Consider the following 20,635-nt stretch of genomic DNA (forward strand, 5'->3'; position numbering starts at 1 on the left):
TTTAAGTTTTAAATAAAAACACTAGGTAGATATATTACAAAAGGTAAACAGACTCTGAAGGTTGAATTATAGTTGGAATTTGGTTGGTTTTTGGTTTGTTCCTTGGCTGTTTTTATTTTTTAATTTTGTCTATACTTTCCAAAATTTTTATAATGAGCAGTAATTAATTCAAGAAATCAAAAATATCTACAGGTAATTATTTTTACTGGGAAGTAAAACACTTTTGCTTTTTTTTTGGCTGCACCCCTGGCATGAGGAAGTTCCTGGGCCAAGGATGACCAAGCATCGCAGTTGTGGCCTGTGCCACAGCTGTGGCAACGCTAGATCCTTAATCAGCTGTACCACACAGGAACTTCCATTTTATTTATTTTTTATTTTTTTATTTTTTGCTTTTTTGCTTTTTATGGCTACACCTGCAGTATGTGAAAGTTCCCAGGCTAGGGCTCGAATCAGAGCTACAGGGGCCAGCCTACACCACATGGAATCTGAGCCAGGATCTGAGCTGCATCTGCAATCTACATCACAGCTCACAGCAGCAAAAGAGCCTTAACCCACTGAGCAAGGCCAGATTCTCATGCATACTAGTCAGATTTGTTTCCACTGCACCACAACGGGCACTCCAAGAAGTTAACATTTAAGCAAAGGACTGGAAGGAGATGAGCAACTCTGATAGACTTCTGAGAGAGACGCACTCAAAGAGAACATCAGTCAAAACCTTGTGATGATGGGGCATGCCTGTGACTCTAGAAATAGCAAAAATTGCTTTAATGTCATTCCATTAAAGTACATCAAATAGGAGTTCCCGTCGTGGCACAGTGATTAACGAATCCGACTAGGAACCATGAGGTTGCGGGTTCGGTCCCTGGCCTTGCTCAGTGGGTTAACGATCCAACATTGACGTGAGCTGTGGTGTAGGTCGCAGACTCGGCTCGGATCCCGAGTTGCTGTGGCTCTGGCGTAGGCCAGTGGCTACAGCTCCGATTAGACCCCTAGCCTGGGAACCTCCATATGCCACAGGTGCAGCCCTAAAAAGGCAAAAAGACAAAAAAAAATAAATAATTAATTAATTTTTAAAAAATTTAAAAAATAAAAAACGAAAAACTCTGGAGTTCCCGTCGTGACTCAGAAGTTAACGAACCCAACTAGCATCCATGAGGATGCAGGTTCAATCCCCGGCCTCACTCAATGCATTAAGGACCCAGCAACACATGAGCTGTGGTGTAGATCGAAGATGGGGCTCAGATCCCAAGCTGCTGTGGCTGTGACCTAGGCCGGCAGCTACAGCTCCGATTCAACCACTAGCCTGGGACCTTACATATGCCAAGAGTGCAGCCCTAAAAAAGACAAAAGACAAAAGACAAAAAAAATAAAAGAAAGAAAAAATGTAGACCTAGGCTAAGAATAAACAGCAATAAAACAAAAGAGGCAAAACAGATCCATAAATGGGGAAACAATTTATTATAAAGGAGGTCTTTCAAATCAATAAATTTTGCTAGGATCACTGGTTTCCAATTGAGGGAAAGTAACATTACATCACTACTTCCTGCCTACACAAAACACAGAAATAAACCGCAGATTAATTAAGGATGAAAACATAAAACCAGAAGTGCAAAAATAACAAACACAAGAAATTGGGTGAGGGACGACCTAAGAGCATAAAGATAAAGAAATCAAAAGGTACAATAAACAAAGTTAAAAGACATATAAAAGCAGTTTTATAAATCTAGAAAAATAGTACAGAAAAAAGTGGACAAAGAACACACACGGTATTGGTGAAACTTTAAATTGGTACAGTCTATCTGTAGAACAATGTGGAAATATGTATCAAAATTTTATTTTGGGGGCATTAGGATTTTTTATTTTTTAATTTTTTTTAATTATTTCCCCAATACAATTTTTTTTTCTACCATACAGCATGGTGACCCAGTTACACATACAGTATAGATTCTTTTTTCTCACACTATCATGCTCCATCATAAGTGACTAGACATAGTTCCCAGTGCTACACAGCAGGACCTCATTGCTATTCCATTCCAAAGGCAATAGTTTCCATCTATTAACTCCAAGCTCCCAAACCACCCCACTCCCTCCCCCTCCCCCTTGGCAACCACAAGTCTGTTCTCCAAGTTCATGATTTTCTTTTCTGTGGAAAGGTTCATTTGTACCATATATTAGATTCCAGATATAAGTGATATCATATGGTATTTGTCTTTCTCTTTCTGATTTACTTCATAGTATGAGAGTCTCTAGTTCCATCCATGTTGCTGCAATGGCATTATTTTGTTCTTTTGTATCAAAATTTTAAATGCAGGAGTTCCCGTTGTGACTCAGCAGTAACGAACCTGACAGTATTCATGAGGACAAGGGTTCGATCCCTGGCCTGAGTGAAAAAAAAAGGTATTTCAAAATCACCCATCCTGGAAGAACACAACTAGGATCCATGGGATGCAGGCTGAATCCCTTGCCTCAGTGGGTTAAGGATCTCCCGTGAGCTGTGGTGTAAGTCACAGATAGACAGTTCAGATCCAATGCTGCTCTGGTGTAGGCCAGCAGCTATAGCTCTGACTAGACCCCAACTTGGAAAACTTCCATATGCTGATGGAGCAGCCCTAAAAAGTAAAAAAATAAAGAAGTGACTCCAGAATACAAAAATATAACTACAATACTATTTACTACAACATTGTTTAGAATGTCAAAAGCTGAAGACAACCTAAAAGTCTATCAGTCTGGGATAAATCAGTCAAATTATTGTATGCCCATATACTACCGCCCTTAAAAAAGATAATAGAGGTATTTAATGATCTGAAAGAATGATCACAAAGTATTAAGGGGGAAACAATTCCCATGCAGTGTATATGTGCCTGAGCACAAGTATGCATGTAATACATTTAGAGAGAGAGAATGATCCTATTGGTTTAAAACTACAAAGTACTGATATAACTACAAAGAAACAGACATATTTCTGTTTATATATACAGAAAAACTCTAGAAGGAAATGAACAAAATTGTTAGAAGTAGTTAACTCTGAAAAACAGATTGTTGACATTTTTTAGAACAATCATGTACTATCAAAAAAGTGTTTCCATTTTAGACAGAAAGTAGATTAGCCTAAGGCTGGTGGGGGGAATGTAGGAAGAGAATGACTGGTAATAGGTACAGTTTCCTTTGGAGGTGATGAAAACATTCACTTGGTGGTGGTGGTTGCACAACTCTGTGAATATACTAAAAACCACTAATTAGTACCTTTTAAATGAGTGAATTGTATGGTATATGAATTATATCTCAATAAAGCTGTTTTCAAAATTCCACTTCAGGAGTTCTTGTCGTGGCTCAGTGGTTAACGAATCCAACTAGGAACCATGAGGTTGTAGATTCAATCCCTGGCCTTGCTCAGTGGGTTAAGGACCCGGCATTGCTGTGAGCTGTGGTGTAGGATCCCGAATTGCTGTGGTTCTGGCATTGGCCAGTGGCTACAGCTCCGATTAGACCCCTAGCCAGGGAACCTCCATATGCCATGGGAGCAGCCCTAGCAAAGGCAAAAAGATAAAATAAATAAATAAATAAATAAAATTCCACTTCACTTATTTTTTTTATGGCCACAGTCATGGTCTATGAAGTTGCCAGGCCAGGGATCAAATGCAAGCTGCAGTTGTGACCTATGCCACAACTGCAGCAATGCCAGATCCTTAGTCCACTGCACCAGGCTGGAGATGAAACCAAGGCTGCCAGAGATAACACAAGATCCTCAACCCACTGTGCCACAACAGGAAGTCCTAAAAATTCCACGTAAGAACAATATCCATAACCGTAATACAGAAGAAAAATTTTGCAATTTAACCTTCACACTGTATTTATACTACGTCTCAACAGAAACCTGAAACCCAAACAGCAACTCTTAAAAAGCTTCAAATGGGGTGTTCCCATCCTGGCTCAGTGGTAATGAACCCAACTAGCATCCATGAGGATGCAGGTTCTCCCTGGCCTCGCTCAGTGGGTTAAGGATTGGCCATCGCTATGCACTGTTGTGTAGGTTGCAGACGTGGCTCAGATCCCAAGTTGCAATGGCTGTGGAACAGGCAGGCAGCTGCAACTCTGATTTGACCCCTAGCCTGGGAACTTCCATATGCAGCACGTTCGGCCCTAAAAAGACAAAAAAAGGGGGGGGGGCTTCAAACAGGAAAAATGAGTCACTAGTCTTAACAGCAATTAACCACCGACAATATAGGAGTAAATTACAATCTTCATTCTGTCTTTATAAGGATACTATCCTTCTTGAACTGTTGGAGTAGGTAAGAGTCACTTCTAAGAACAGGAATGAACTCTGAAAATGTATTTAGTTAATATAATACAGCACTGATTCCTAATACGTGATGTGACTAGGAACAAAAACAAAGTTTTGGTATTTTACAAATTAAGGAAAGTAAATCTTGTTCCTACAGGCCCCTCTGTTTGCCCATCTCTGATATGGTTTCAAGAACTCTTCCCTTCCCCCCTCAAAAAAAGCACAAAACCAGAGCTGACAGGAATTACTTTAAAAGTTCTTTAATGCAATTCTACAATAAATTTTTACTAGCTCCTTATCCTCATGCCCAAAAGCTTCTGAAGTACTCAAGATCCTACACTCTGTTACACCTTCTCAATTCAAAATGAAAAGACATCTTAATAGCACTCAAAGTAAAACACTCTACTCACTAAGTCTCTTCAATATGTCCTAATGACATAATGTATTCATTCACTATTTATGAGATTATATACTATTTGCCAGGGGCTGGAGATTTAAGGCTGAAAGAGTCTTAAATCTCCATCATAGTGGTTCTTAATCAAGATGCACATGAGGATCACCAGCAAGTGCTTTTAAAAAATACATGAACAACGGAGTTCCCACTGTGGCGCAGTGGTTAACGAATCCGACTAGGAACCAGGAGGTTGTGGGTTCCATCCCTGGCCTCGCTCAGTGGGTTAAGGATCCAGTGTTGCCATGAGCTGTGGTGTAGGTCACAAATGCGGCTCGGATCTGGCATTGCTGTGGCTGCGGTGTAGGCCAGCAGAGCTGTAGCTCTGATTTGACGCCTAGCCTGGGAACCTCCATATGCTGCAGGTGCAGCCCTAAAAAAAGGAAAAAAAAAAAAAAAGGAAAAAAAAAGGAAGAAGTAGAAACAACCCAAAGATCCATCAACTGATAAACGGATAAATCAAAGGTGGTACTTATCTATATAATGGACTATATTCACCAATAAAAAGTAATGAAGTACTGATCCATGCTACAAGATGGATGAACCTTTAAAATGTTATGCTAGGTGAAAGAAGCCAGTCACAAAGGACCACAAATTGTAGGACTCCATTGAGATGAAACGTCCAGAAGTGATAAACACATAGACACAGAAAGTAGACTGGTGATCAATAGGGGTAGAGAGTGAATGCTACTGTTACAGATTTTGAGGGGTAATAAAAATCTTCTAAAACTGATTGTGACGTGGCTGCACAATCTGTGAATATACCAAAAATCACTGAATTGTGCACTTTAAATGGATGAATTATATACCAATAAAGCAGTTATGAAAAATCTTTAGGGCTCCCAATTTTCATGAACTAAAAGTTTTCCTAATGAGATTCATAAAAACACCAAGAAAGGTACTTTAACAGTAAAAGGGCACTTACTAAAAGGCAATAAATATCATGTATGCTAAATTATCTGAAACTACTAAGAAGACAATTTAAAATTGACAGTTCTCAAAAAAAATTACATAAAAAAAAACATGAAGAACATTCCTCTGGACAAGGCCCAGTAACTCTTCAACCGCAGGTTTTATCACCAATACCAAGTATACCCTTCAGCCCAAGTTCTTCCATCAAATTCCCAAATATTAAACTCACCCAACCTACTCCATCACTGACCACCACTTCTCACAACAATCACAGCAGGGAGCAAAATGCCAGCGCACTCTACTGAGCTAAAGCCACACTCCAATTTTTGGCTCCTTACCACATCTAGAAGATACAGAAACTGAATAGAAAAATTAGGGAAGAAGGGGTCAGAAATCCCTCAACAAGAGCAACAACAACAAAGAAAAACCTCTTATCCTATCTTCAGCACTTCCTACTCTCTTGGCCCTGTGTTAACTGTCAGTCCTATGTTTCTCTGCAAGTATTAAGCCATTTCCCAAGAGTGAAGAGACAAACTCTAAGCAAGGGCTAGGACATTTTTTTACAGTATTCTTTCCACATCACCCAGAAGCCTAATTCTGTACTCACGCTCAGCCTGTACAAGGTATTAAACAAATGCTGTTGCCTGAGAGAAAATGGACACATTACAAAAGATATGTGTCTCTTCTGCAAGTACTGAGGGGTGTGATGAAAAACAGTATCATCATCATTTTATGGTTTACAAAGCACTTTAACCACTTCCATAACTGAAATCTGAAACACAGCTCTTCCTGAGTAACTACTATGTTTTTCTCTTACTAAAAATCTCATGATTCGTTCCATTTCCCTCTTTTCTTTGGCCACAGGAAAATTCAGAGGAAATTCTATAACCAACTGCTCTGTATGTATTTCTAAATTCTACATGTATCCCCTTCATCTTTCTGACATATCCCTATTTTCCTATTGCTACATCTCACTACCACCTATAATTTTTTTCCCTAATCCCACAACAAAAACCTTTTGAAACAAAACAAGTATCATAAACCACTGCCAGGTGTGATCTAAGAGGCACATACAATCAAGTACCATGAGAGAAGGGGATCTGAGTACCTTTTTTTACTACTGAAACCTAATCCTTAACATTGGTAAGTAATTCTTAAAATAGTCAAAGAAAGCCTACTGATGAAACTTTCAGGCAAATGCCTAACATTTTAAATCTCTGTGAACTGCAAATATAATGAAAAAGCCTCCAGAGGAGTTCCCATCGTGGCGCAGTGGTTAACAAATCCGACTAGGAACCATGAGGTTACGGGTTCAGTCCCTGCCCTTGCTCAGTGGGTTAATGATCCGGCGTTGCCGTGAGCTGTGGTGTAGGTTGCAGACGCGGCTCGGATCCCGAGTTGCTGTGGCTCTGGCGTAGGCCAGTGGCTACAGCTCCGATTGGACCCCTAGCCTGGGAACCTCCATATGCCGTGGGAGCGGCCCAAGGAAATAGCAAAAAGACAAAAAAAAAAAAAAAAAAAAGAAAAAGCCTCCAGAGTATAAAAGTTTAAGAGAAAACACAAAATATTAAAGCACTGATTACTCAGTTTTTTGGGGTCTTTTGTCTTTTTTTAGGGCCACACCTGAGGCATATGGAAGTCCGAGGCTAGAGGTGGAATCAGAGCTGTAGCTGCCGGCTTCAGCCATGGCCATGGCCACACCAGATCCAAGCCGAATCTGCAACTACAACATAGCTAAGGCAACACCGGATCCTTAAACCACTGAGTGAGGTCAGGGATGGAACTCATGTCCTTATGGATACCATTCGGGTTTACTACCAATGAGCTACAGCAGGAACTCCTGATTACTCAGCTTTAATGCATGACGTTAACTAAATGCTCCTGACCCAAATACAGGGCCATCTAAGCAATCTACCCAGAAAAACAAGAGAGGCATGGTCTAAGAGAGTCAAAGAGCAAGGGACAACAGAAAAAGATCTCCAGGGAATGAGAAGGCTCCCAGCATGGGGACGGACTACTTGGGCTCCCTCCCAGTTTAACATAATATTTATTAATTATAAAGTATGAGGAGTTCCCTTATGGCTCAGTGGATTAAGGATCCAGCAATGTCACTGTAGCTCCAGTTACAGCTATCGTGCAGATTTGATACCTGGCCCAAGAACTTCTGCATGCTACAGGCACAGCCAAATAAATAAATAAAAGTGTGAGGATTAACTCACAGCCATTGGAATTTATGAAAGATAGATATGTCAGGGGTGGGTGTCAGGATACCACTAGAAGATGGCAACACCAAGTGAAAAGAAAAGAAGGATACAAAGAGTCAAAGATTTAGCTGCTGAATTCTGCCTGGCTGTCCAGAATTATCTCCTGTCATCTGTCAATCTACAGTGGATACTGATATATCCTAAAGACTGGTAGGCCAAAAGACTACCAGCAAAAATAAAACACTGGAGCTGTCCTCCAAATTTCCTTTCTCCCAAAGCAGAGCTTCTACCTATCTCTGCCCCTTAAAGTCCAATACAGAGGCCACAGTTCAACTAATTGCCCTTAAAATTTGTTTCCCTATTTCATCACCCACTTTATCTCACAGCAGTTCACAGAAAAAACAGATTTCACAATGAGAGAACAAAATAATCACAACAAGTCAAAGACCTGACCCTAGGCTTTGCATGATGAAACAATACTGTTCTGGATAAAAAGATCTTAAATCATAAAAATTCCTGTTAAATATCCAAATTTTTGCAGGCAGTATTTTTAAATTATTCACTTAGGGAGATGTGTTTTCTAGCATTTCATATCTTTTTTTCTTTTGCTTTTTAAGAGCCACGCCCATGGCATATGGAAGTTCCCAGGCTATGAGTCCAATCAGAGCTGTAGCCTCCGCCTACACCACCGTCACAGTGACTCAGGATCTGAGCCAAGTCTGTGACCTACACCACAGCTCATGGCAGCGCTGGATTCTTAACCCCCTGAGCAAGGCCAGGGATCCAACCTGAATCCTCATGGATCCTAGTCAGGTTTGTTAACCACTGAGCCACAAAGGGAACTCCCTAGCATTTCATATCCTGATTCACATCCATGGCCTTGTTTACTATGAATAAATTTTACAGGCCAAAACTGAAAAAAAAAAAACTATGGTACTTCTTCCCCCACTCCCATCCAAAGACCTCAATTTGGCCCCAAATGAGGCCTCTAAAGTTTCCAACTATACCAAATACAACAATTTTGTTATTAAAACAAGTAATACATAATTTTTATGGCCACACCCACAGCACATGGAAGTGACTGAACCCACGCCTCCACAGGGACCCAAGCCAGAAACCCAAACCCCAGCAGTCAGATTCTTAATCCACTGTACCACTTAATATGTTTAAGATAGAAAATTCAATTACAGAAAGATCATAAAGTTTTCACCATACAACTCTTTTAACTAAACATATAAACAAATCTAAACGTCCTTCCTTACCTCAAAATATTATTTCAGTTTCTAAATTTCACTTTTTTTTTTTTTTAATGGCCACACCCATAGCATAGGCACATTCCTGGGCCAGGGACTGAATCTGTGCTGGGCTGGGGATTGAACCCGAGCCTCCACAGGAACCCAAGCCCCTGCAGTCAGATTCTTAAACCATTTTTCACTGTGCCACAGAGGAACTCCTCAACTAATTTTAAATATCTCAGTTCACCAGATTTTTTTTTTTTTTTTTTTTTTTTTTGTCTTTTGTCTTTTGTCTTTTTAGGCAGGGATTGAACCTGCAACCTCACAGTTCCTGGTTGGATTTGTTTCCACTGTGCCGTGACGGGAACTCCTACAAGATTTTTAAAGTGCTGCATACTACCTCAATATACATTCTCAAGCTGTTAAGGTTTTAAACTTTTATTTAAAGGACATCATGTTAATTATCAAGCTTCATAGAAAATAAAAATTAAATATTAAAAAAAAATCAGTCACATAGATATACTTAGGCATAGCTTAAAGAACACACTATCAAAAGATGGAAAAACTCAAGAGTTCCCATTGTGGCTCAGAGGTAAGGAAACCAACTAGTGTCCACGATTACACTGTTTCAATCCCTGACCTTGCTCAATGGGTTAAGGATGTGGCATTGCTATGTGCTGTGGTGTAGATCAAAGATCCTGTGTTGCTGTGGCTGTGGTGTAGGCCAGCAGCTGTAGCTCTGATTCAAGCCCTCACCTGGGAGCCTCCATGTGCCATGAGTGCAGCCCTAAAAAGACAAAAAAAAAAAAAAAAAAAAAAGGAAAAAACTCAGACACTAAGAGATTTTCTACATAAGGCAGGAAAATCCTAACTTCAAAGGCTAAAAAAAAAAAAAAAAAAAAAAAATTGCTCATAAATGGGAGTAATAATAAGAGAAATGGATGCAAAGTACCTGGCACAGTAAATAGTTCCCTTCCCTCCAACACTGCTGGCTGGCTCATGGCCTGTGATATTCTTTACTTCACCAGCTCACTGGTAAAAGCATTCTGCCAATTTGATCTTAAATTTTGTTCCATTATGCCAAAAGGTCTTAAAAAAAAAAGAAAAAGAAAAGAAATAGGCCCACCAAACAGGAATAATATCCCACCAGAATGGTGGAATGTGCTGGCAGAAGAATCACTTTATACTGAGTCATTCTGTCTCAAAGAGATGTTTTCCACAACTGCTACTTTAAAATACACACATATAATTAGTTTTTTAAAAAATGGACTTTAGCATTACTGCTCTTGTGGGAAAAAAAACTCTTGCAATTATACATTATTTGTATTTATCAAATTTATCATCTCTAAAACTCAAGCAAAATTATGGCAAAATAACTCTTGACGTTGGAATGTGTTCCTTCATTTGGTTTAGTTTTTAAGGCTAGAAGTATTCTTACAGAGACAGAAATATAGCAAGACCATGGGTACTAGAATCACAAAGGCCTGATTTTAAAACCAGATTCTACCTAGTAACTAAGAATCAGTTTCTCATTTCTCAAAAAAGGATATCACCTCCCTCAAGAGATTGTTCTAAGAATTAAATATAGGAAATAGCCCAGTGCCTAGAACCTAAGTTTCAGCAAATGTTTCTACAATCACCAGTGATTCTCAACTTCTACAATCCCACATGACAGATCAGACGCCCTCTTACTCCACAAATCAGTAACAACAGCTAATGAGGGCAGTGATTCTTCATGTAGGGACATGCCCCCACTCTTCGATTATATTACACTCACCACTGCTGCTTGTCCAAGTGGCAACTACCTGCTGTCATGTATTTCTCAGCAGGACAGCTGAGCTCTGAGATTCACAACTTTACCTGAGTGCAAATCTCTGAAAAACTTTGTGGTATTCCTTCATTCAATCAACACGAAAATTCCAGACACTTTTTGAGTGGGAAAGAACCATGAAAAACACAACAGTCTCTGACCTAGCATAGTTCTCAGTCCAGGAGGTTAATCTCAACACCAAAACAAGTAAATACAATACATGTTAATGACTGCAGGAGAGGTAATTTGTAGGTGGCCCATATTGCAACACAGCAACTACCCTAGTGCAGTTCCCTAATGCTGTTCATTACAGCATGCATCCGGACCAAAAGAATTGTGTATGAATGCCAACTCCAAGTTGGGTCACTGATTTAGGTCCCCCTTCCCACCCCACCCCCCAGGTATGGAACAGGTGTTGCCATTTAACATTAACTCTGGTTTGCAAACTGACATGGATAAAATTGGTCAAAAAATCAGATGTGATTCCTTCTGATAGGGCTCAGCACTAGAGCCCAGAGTAAGCCCTCCCAGTATAGCACAACCAGATTTTAGATCTTAGAGCTCTGCCAAAGACAGATCCAGAGTTTGACCTGCCCATCTAGCAAAGGACGAGCCAAGCACCTTGATTTCCCTTTCAGCTTTTACTCATTAGCCTACCATCAGGAAAGCTGACACAAGATTTTACAGATCTATAATACAAACTATAATACAGATATTAAAAACCAACATTCATGATTTTTAAACAGTGTTCAGCCAAATAAGGCAAAAACTACAGGCCATCCACCTTTGCCGCCTAGAGAGATAGCATCCAAGCAAAAAAACACCTCTCTCTTACCGTGGTCTCACCCTACACATACAGCTGCACATCTCAAATTCAGTAGGTATTCTACCAAATTTAATTAGCTTGTCCCCAAACCAGATCCCTCTCTATAGTCCTTTTCCTCTATTACTTCATTTTCCCAGGGACCTAAGCTTTCTAATTTAATTATCAAATAAATTCTGTACATCTCACAGTCCCATCCCTTCTTTTCCACATACCAGGTCTGTCAGAGTAGTTAACTATCCAATTAGTCCCAGCCCTTACCCACGCCAATCTTATTGTTGACTCAATCTTCCCAAAACATCACTGGGTAAGAAACCACTCCATATATACACACTGAAACCCTCTGCTGCCAGAATTCCCACTGTGGTGCAGTGGGTTAAGAATCCAACTGCAGGAGTTCCCGTCGTGGCGCAGTGGTTAAGGAATCAGACTAGGAACCATGAGGTTGTGGGTTCGGTCCCTGCCCTTGCTCAGTGGGTTAACGATCCGGCGTTGCTGTGAGCTGTGGTGTAGGTTGCAGACGCGGCTTGGATCCCGCGTTGCTGTGGCTCTGGCGTAGACTAGTGGCTACAGCTCCGATTCGACCCCTAGCCTGGGAACCTCCCTATGCCGCGGGAGCAGCCCAAAGAAATAGCAAAAAGACAAAAAAAAAAATCCAACTGCAGGAGTTCCTGTCATGGCACAATGGTTAACGAACCCGACTAGGAACCATGAGGTCTTGGGTTCGCTCCCTGGCCCTGCTCAGTGGGTTAAGGATCTGGCATTGCCATGAGCTATGGTGTAGGTCGCAGATGCGGCTCGGATCTGTGGCCCTGGCATAGGCCGGTGGCTACAGCTCTGATTAGACCCCTAGCCTGGGAACCTCCATAAGCTGCGGGAGCGGCCCTAGAAAAGGCGGGGGGCGGGGGAAGAATCCAACTGCAGAGTTTTCCTGTTGTAGCTCAGCGGGTTACGAACCCAACTAGTATCCATAAAGATGTGGGATCAATCCCTGGCCTTGCTCAGTGGGTTAAGGATACGGCGCTGCAGGGAGCTATGATGTAGGTCGCAGATTCGGCTCAGACCCCTAGTGGCTGTGGCTGTGGCTGTGGATGTAGGGTAGGCCAGCACTTGCAGCTGCAATCCATAGCCTGGGAACCTCCATATACCACAGGTTCAGCCCTAAACAGGCAAAAAAACCAACCACCACCTGTTGCCTACTGAATTAAATCTAAGCCTGGCATTCAAGGCCCTTATCTTCAGAACAATGTCCTTTTTCCCCAGCTTTAAGGCCACAGGATTGGGGGCCTTATGCATTTAATGACTTTTTTCTGAAGCTCTATCATATGTCATATTCTAAGTATTGAGATATTGAGATGAATAAAATTTGGTCCCCACCTCTAAGACTCCAAGCAAACAAGAAACATATACAGTGCCTTAACAAGTACATAGCAAAGATTAAAAGGGGCCTAAGTGTCCAAGAAGCCCCCTGTACCTCATACTTCTTGTATCACTCACCTACACAAAGTAGATGCTTATGAAGTAGCACTGATATTGATGATTACTCCAATAAACCAAAGACATGCTCAGTAAGCCTCTGCTAACTAAGAGGATAAATTCCACCTCTTCACTTCTACTATAGTTCTCTCCAACTACGGTACCCTGGATGCCTATATACGAAGGGTCAAGCGGAAGCACAACTGAGAGTTCAGATTTGCAAGTGTGCTTGTGCCTTGTTAGTTTCGGAAGAACAGAAGCACTAGAGGCCTTGTGAAAGACATCAGTTCTTTTTTTGCTAGTCAGTACTCAAATGCTGGCAACATAAAATAAACCCTTGCAGGAGTTTCCTTGTGGGGCAGTAGGTTAAGGATCCAGCATTGTCACTGCAGCAGTTGCTGCTGTGGTGCAGGTTCACTCCCTGGTCTGGGAACTTCACATGCCCAGGGTGTAGCTTTGCAAATTCTATCTATACCCACTTCCACAGAATAGCTAGATGAAAACATTATAACCCTTTTATCACTATCAGGAAGTTAGGAAACACAGATCAAGCTCTTCTCAGTAAAATATGCTATGCTTCCAGCTTCAGTTTTGGCTTACTAAAAGCAAGCATGTTAAAATTAACCAAATGAAACAAGTACTTAGACAAGAGGACAAAAATGATTAAAACATAAAAGCCACCATCACTCCTAACACAAAACAGACATACCAGTTCTGTTTCAAATACATTTCACTTGAGCAGCTGATTTTTTTTTTAATCAACTTCCTACTACTTTTAACCATAACATCTTTTTTTTTTAAAGGCCACACCCACAATATACGCAAGTTCCCATCCCAGCACATAGCTGCAGCAACACCGGATCCTTTAACCACTGCACCAGGCTGGGGATCAAACCTGCACCTCTGAAGCGACCTGAGCCGCTGCAGTCAGATTCTTAACCCACTGTGCCTTGGTGGGAACTCCTCAACTATAACATCTTAAAAACAAAAGTCACCAACACCTAACAGGAAAGACTCTATAGTAAGTATTAAGCCTATAAACGGCTCAAACAGATCTTAAAAGATTATATGTCAAGGGGAAAAAATATTACCTGTTTAAAAAAGCATACTCAGAAATACAATGTGCACATTAAAACAAGCTTAAGTCTTTTTTCAAATGAATTGGTCATTTGCTCTTTGGCACCAGAATGATAAATGAATGACTCAGTGACAACATTATAACAATCATCCTTTAAAACAAATGACTGTTTAGTTTAGACCAAATGAAATCATTAGCAATTTAGGCTTTTAAAGACATTCAATGAAAGCAGATATCCTAAGTGGACAGTGATTATAAAAAAGAGTTTCAAAGCTGAAAGAGTGAACTTTTTTTTACCTGATGTTCTGCATGAATGTTATCCCCAGTAGGCCATCGATGTTTGCTATTATTATAGCCGCCTCCACCACTTCCTCCTCCCCCAAGCTGCTCACCATGCTGCCTCTGAAAGAAGTAGTCCACCATAGCGTCGTCCTGGGAACGGCCTGCAACTCCTATGGATCCTGGGACAGGGCTGGAGTGTGTCCCAGCTGCAAGAGCCTGATTTGCAGCTGGTTGTGGCTGCGCTTGCGACCCTGTTCCAGATGTCAAAACAACAGGCATGTTGGGATTAGCTGGTTCTTGAGGGTGATGTTTCAGGTGGGGGCTGAAAGAGTCCTGCCAAAGCACTGCTTTTCTCTTCAAGACACATGCAACGCTCATTCCACCAACACCTAAGGACAAACAGGTTACAAATGTTTAAAATCTGCATTTGTTTAAAACATAACTTGATATTTGCATCAAGATAAAAATGTGAGCCCCATGTCTTTCACAATAAACCTATCATCTAAAACCAGTTTCTACCAAGCAGCTAAATGTTTTACAACATATACAAAATTTGCTCAACTGAACCCTCTATTTTTAAGTTGCTGAGAGTGTTGAGTGTGTGTATGTGTAAATAAATGCAGCTGGTGGCAGGCACTCTGACAATAGTGAGATCAAGACTCAATACAGCAATGTCAGGAAAACTTCATTGTAACCAAAGGTTAACAACATGGAATTAGACTTCAAGCCACAGCTCTTCCATCCCACTTATTTACACCTTAAGCCAACTGTGGCAGATACTTTTTAAGTGAACAAGAGCTTCATAAAATATCACTTTACAGCTGGAGCAGACATACGCCAATAAACTAAACAAAAATTCAAAGCCCATATATAATTAGCAACAACTCAGATTGTCGAACACTTCAAAGGACCCTTTAAAGTGCCCCACACATTCATAGGATGCTTTCTGAAAAAACAATAATGCGCTGTACAGTATAAAATTGACAGAACACTATAAACCAGCTATAATGGAAAAAATAAAAATCATTGTATAAAAAGAAAAAAATAATAATAATGCCCCTGACCAAGAACAGCAATAGAATACTCTTAGCCTGAAACAACTCCTCAGCTGCTGTACCATGAGAAAAATAAACCCAAAGTTTTTACCAATAACTTACAATTATAACTGTAATCACATCATTATTCTATTACTCTGACTCCTACAAACAGGATGAGACTAAACCAAATTCAAACACTTTTCTTATATAGAAAGTCTCACTGTAAAAAAAAAGAAATGCTTCAATGCAATATTTGTATGGCAAATATACTGCAGATCTTTTCTAATCATTCCTATTTTACAGACAAAAACATAAAGGTATGGAGGAAAAGTTGCGATCACCCAAGGCCAGTTAGCTAATGAGCTGAGGAGAAGGGATTCAAACCCAAATCTGCACCCAAGTCTGGTTCTTTCTATCAACCCCTTGCTACCACACTCCAATAAAGTAAAACAGGTACTATTTCTCTCACTTGTATCTGCTATTCTTGTCTAGAAGCATCAACAATCTCAAAATGTTACTCTGAAACATTACTATTTACTATGTTTCTTAAAATCAAAAACTACATTTGTATCACTGGAAACAGATGTCAGCCTGAGGGAGCTTTTTAAAAAAAAATGCTTCAAGGTAATCAATTAGTTACCAACGAGAAAATACCTGTTCATAGCCACTAGAGTCTAGCTTTAAGGCTATCAATTTAACAGTCCACTGCTACAAATGCTTTGTCTTTTGTTAGCCCTACTACCACATTTCAAAAACAGCCTCACAGATTTATTTAAAAATCTACTATTTCCCTTTATAGAATAAATAAATGCTCTGATAAAGAAGCATTTCCTTCTCAGAATTAATTCATCTTTTCAAGTCACAAGTAAGAAGACACAATGGAATCTGTAATTTGTTCAAAGCCTAATTTGGAAATTCACAGTTTCGGCTAACAATTCCAATCTATCAGAACCTTTCTAGGGTACTGGAGTAGTCCAGCTTTCTAGACTTCAGTTCCTGCTTTCATGAATAGAATCGTGTTCATGTTTAAATACCAAAAGCAGAAAGTCATAGCTGTGTTTACCACTGGTCCTAGCAAAGTGCTAACCAGCCAAATGCCGGTCTGTTTGATTTTCAAAAGAACTGGCTGTCCTCTTATTACCAATAGCAGCCAGTCCCATTTTCTTCTACATGGGACTATCAATCTAATAGCCTTTGTTGTAGAGCTAACCTAATCCCCAAACTTAGTTGTACCACTAAACTTCAACCTCCTTGACCCTGTTTCCTCACATAGAAAATGGAAAAAACCCTTCCTCTATGACTCACAGTCTTTTTTTTTTTTTTCAATCAAAATGTAAGATAAAAAGTTTTTGGTAAATTTAAAGTCACCATGCCAAGACCCCAAGAATTGTTATCACCAGTTAAGAAAATGGGGCTCCAGTCTCTAAGAGGATTCCTAAAATAGCAAATGCAATTTTTTCTGAAATAAAAGATTTGCCATAATACTTATCTAACAAAGAACTTTCAGATGAAAAGGTGTTCACCACTGAAACACACTGACCACAACACACAAAGCATGGGGGTTATGGGGGTGCCTATAATAATGTTCAAACAAAACAACCGGCTTTTGTAAAGCTATCTGTATGCCCTGATACTTCCTGCTTTACCTAAAGAGACAAGGCAGTGTCTCAAAGAGGAGAAAACCTGGCAGAAGGGACATTTCGAAAGTGAGCAAATACCTAAGCAATTAACATGTGTCTTGGGTGGCTTGGTAATATCTTGACAATTGCAGCATTAAAATTAAGAAATTAATCACTTAAATATTAGAAAACATTTAAATTGCGGATGCCTTTTAAAGAACTCACAAACCCACGAAAAAGTTACGTGGAGCATTTGATTTAAAAAAAAATTTTTCCATTATAAATATTTTAAGTAACTAAAAATAAATGTGGATTCTAGTTATTCTCCACCATTTTCAAACTGTTTACATCAAAGGCTTTTTTTTTTAAATATCACTAATAGGTTTTATTTCAAACAAAGGAAAATGATTTAATCTATCTCCACAGCTCACCTTTTATTTACTGAAATGCTTTGCGGTTCAAAAGGTGTATATTTTTACCGCACTGAAAAAAATATCCTGTGGTCATGAATTTATTTTAAAGCAGTTCATCTCAAACCCAAACGAAACTTCAAACACAACTTCAAAAAAAACTGTGGCCTTGAACAAAATGAATCCAGTTGTGGCCAAGGCACAACGCTAACTCATAAAGTTCAAAATCCAGTGAGTATTTCTCAAAAATCTAGATAAAGAATCAACAGCCCCCAAGAGTGTTTTATAAAGTTAAAATCAGCAATGAGTCAAAATGTTTATTTTGCTTACTAAAACTGCACTGGGAGCCACCTCTGTCCTGGCGAGTTTAAATGTGTTTTACTTAAAACAAACAAAAGCTACAACTACAAACCTACGGTTTCAAAAAGACCTGATTTTAAAACAGAACCCCCAAAATAGCCTTATAAACTCCCAGTCTCGATCTCAGGCAGAGCAGGAAGGGAACGAAGTGATATCGACAACTAAGAACCGTGTTTTCTTAATCGGACAACGAAGAGTATCCTTCCAGTTATAGAGGATAAAACCTACCCCGATAATGTTGTGGGGGAGGGGGAATGTGGGGGGGGGAGCAAAGTTACAGCAGAGTAGTCCTCACTTGACGTGGGAGTGGTACTGACAAGTATAACAAATTATCTATGTTTACCAAGAACGTCGGTGAGGACTAAAACTATCTAGCACTCTGTATCTGTTTACTTACTAGCGAGGCGTGAACCCCTCTCCGAGTTGAGACAGACACGCACCAACACCGGGAAGCTCCAAGAGCGAGAACCCACCAAAAACAAGCTCTCACGGAAACAAAAGGCCACAAGTACCCAGGAGCCTAAAAAGCGATCTGAAACTTCCTGATCGCCTACTTCTCCACATTTAAGGCTCGCAAAGTTCCCCCACGGTGGGTTCTCGCCTGCAGAAAAGGGCCACGGCTGCTTCTAAAGCGATTTATTGTTCCTCCTGCTCCGGCGCTGCCTCGGAAGCTCAAGAAGTCGAAGAAATCCAGGGTGGCACAGAATTACACTCCACGGCCACACAGAAGACTCGGGGCTTCGCAAACCCATCAAAAAAGCAACGCGAACGGCAACATCAATCTTCGGGGGCTCCAACAAGGCCGAGCAGTAACGTAAAGGCACGTCTATGCCCTGGGCCCGGGCCTAAACCCCCTGCATTTTCCTCGCTCGAACCCCGCTCCCCACCCCCTCCCTCCTTTGATAACAATAGGGGCCTTGCTGCTGACTCCAAAACATGTACGAGGAACAGCGAGTGAGAAGCCTCAGCCAGGGCCCCGGCGGCTTTTCCAAAGCCCTTCTCAACCCCCCAACCGATCTCAAACACCAATACAAAGGGACAATCTGCTCGCTGGGGGTCCGGAGCAGCGTTTGGGGCTGGCGGGGTGCGGATACTCACAGGCGGAGCGGTAGGATGAAGATGGATTTCAGCCCCCCGATCTTCTCTCTCCAGCGCTCTCGCTCCCCCTTACCTTTCACTCCGACAACATGGCGGCCCACTGGGGACTGGGCTGGCGCGGTGCATCATGGGATAGGCTCGGGCCCGGACTCCGGCTGTGGCAGCGGCATGTGCGGAGAAGGCAGGCAGCTCTGGAACAGGTTGCCTGGTTGCCATGCCAACCTGGGGCCTGTGTGAACTTGGGAAACTCGCAGGCAACACAACTGCTGCGCGCGCGAGTGCCCGCCCGCTAGGCGAGCGCGCGCCGCCGCGGACAGAAGGCGGCGTCCCGCGGGCCCGCACTGGAGCGCCGGCGGTGCGCATCTCCCAACCCGGCACCACCGCACGGAGCTGGGCACGCGGCGGGGTCCGGGCAGTGACCTTAGCCGCGACACCTCCCGCCCCCGCGCTCTCCCAGTTTCACCGGCAGATTGTACCTGCCTACAGGTTAATGGTCTCTTATTCCAAGGCTCTGGCGTGACAGGTGCTGGGTTCCGACCCCTTTGCTTGCAGCTTTTTACCTCTGTAGCTTTGTTTATAATCTTCCTGCCGCTTTGCCCCATTTGTAAAATGGGAAAATGAGAATTGCTACCTAACACCCTTGTACTGAGGATTAAATGCATTATTATTGTATTTAATAATGTGAAATGCTTAGTGCAGTGCCTGGGACTTGTAAACAGGCCACTACAGAATTTGCACAAAATGAAAGTGCGGGGGGTGGGGGACTGGGGGGTCTTGTTCAAAACTGTTAACGAATTTCAAGACTGCGATAGAACATTAAACCAAAACCAAGACCCAAAGCCAACCTTGTTTGTAGGCACTCATTCAGTGTTAGCTGTTGTTACTCGTTACAGTATCGAAAAAGAATAAATATTTGGCCATTTGATGAACGTGACTTTTCAAATCAGTAGTATTTCATAAGATACAGTTACTATATCTCAAACTAAACCCAGGATGGATTGAAAAAGTATGCAAACCACAACACTATAAAAGACCAGAAGAGGACATAGGGGGGAAAGCTTTATAATTAGAGAAGGGAAATGTTTATACGAAATGTTTATAATGAAACAAAATCAATAAATTATTTTAAAAATTGAAGTGTTCCTGCTGTGGCACAGCAGGTTAAGTATCGGCATTGCCACAGCTGTGGTGTGGGTCACAGCTGTGGCTTGGATTGGATCCCTGGCCCAAGAATTCCATATATCACTGGTGCAGCCAAAAAAAAAAAGATCGAAAGAAATGTAAACATCTATACAGTAAGAGATGCCACCATCAATGAATAAATGAGAAGATGGCTTTAAAATATTGTAATGCTCATAGTAGACAAATGGCTAATCTTCATATAAATACAGAAATTCTCTAATCAATTAAAAAAGAGCAATCCAAAATAGATTTAAAATCATTAATGGCCAATAAACACATAAAAGATAACTAATGTGGGACTGAGGGATGAAGGGGGGGGCAGAGAGAGGGGACTGCTAGTAGGTATGTATTTCTTTTGGGGGTGTCTAAAAAGTTT

The 20,635-nt window shown here is 41.1% G+C and overlaps 1 protein-coding gene across 50 annotated transcripts in view; it reads right to left on the bottom strand.

The window, feature by feature from the left end:
* The window catches only part of PUM1 (pumilio RNA binding family member 1), a 141,329-nt gene extending 122,150 nt beyond the window's left edge, over window positions 1-19,179 (bottom strand). For all 50 annotated transcript variants that reach the window (XM_084963662.1, XM_084963660.1, XM_013999086.3 and 47 more), the window contains exons 1-2: window positions 19,078-19,179; window positions 14,569-14,942 (exon numbers count right to left, since the gene is read on the bottom strand). In XM_084963662.1, the coding sequence (XP_084819788.1) occupies window positions 14,569-14,931 (363 nt within the window). In that variant the 5' untranslated portion in view covers window positions 14,932-14,942; window positions 19,078-19,179. The remainder of the gene's footprint in view (window positions 1-14,568; window positions 14,943-19,077) is intronic.
* Window positions 19,180-20,635: the final 1,456 nt, after the last annotated feature.

The sequence above is a fragment of the Sus scrofa genome, chromosome 6 (assembly GCF_054392235.1).
Source record: "Sus scrofa isolate SSC_HxYL_T2T_F1_AM1 chromosome 6, Sscrofa_HxYL_maternal_Yorkshire_Landrace_v2.0, whole genome shotgun sequence".
NCBI lineage: Eukaryota > Metazoa > Chordata > Mammalia > Artiodactyla > Suidae > Sus > Sus scrofa.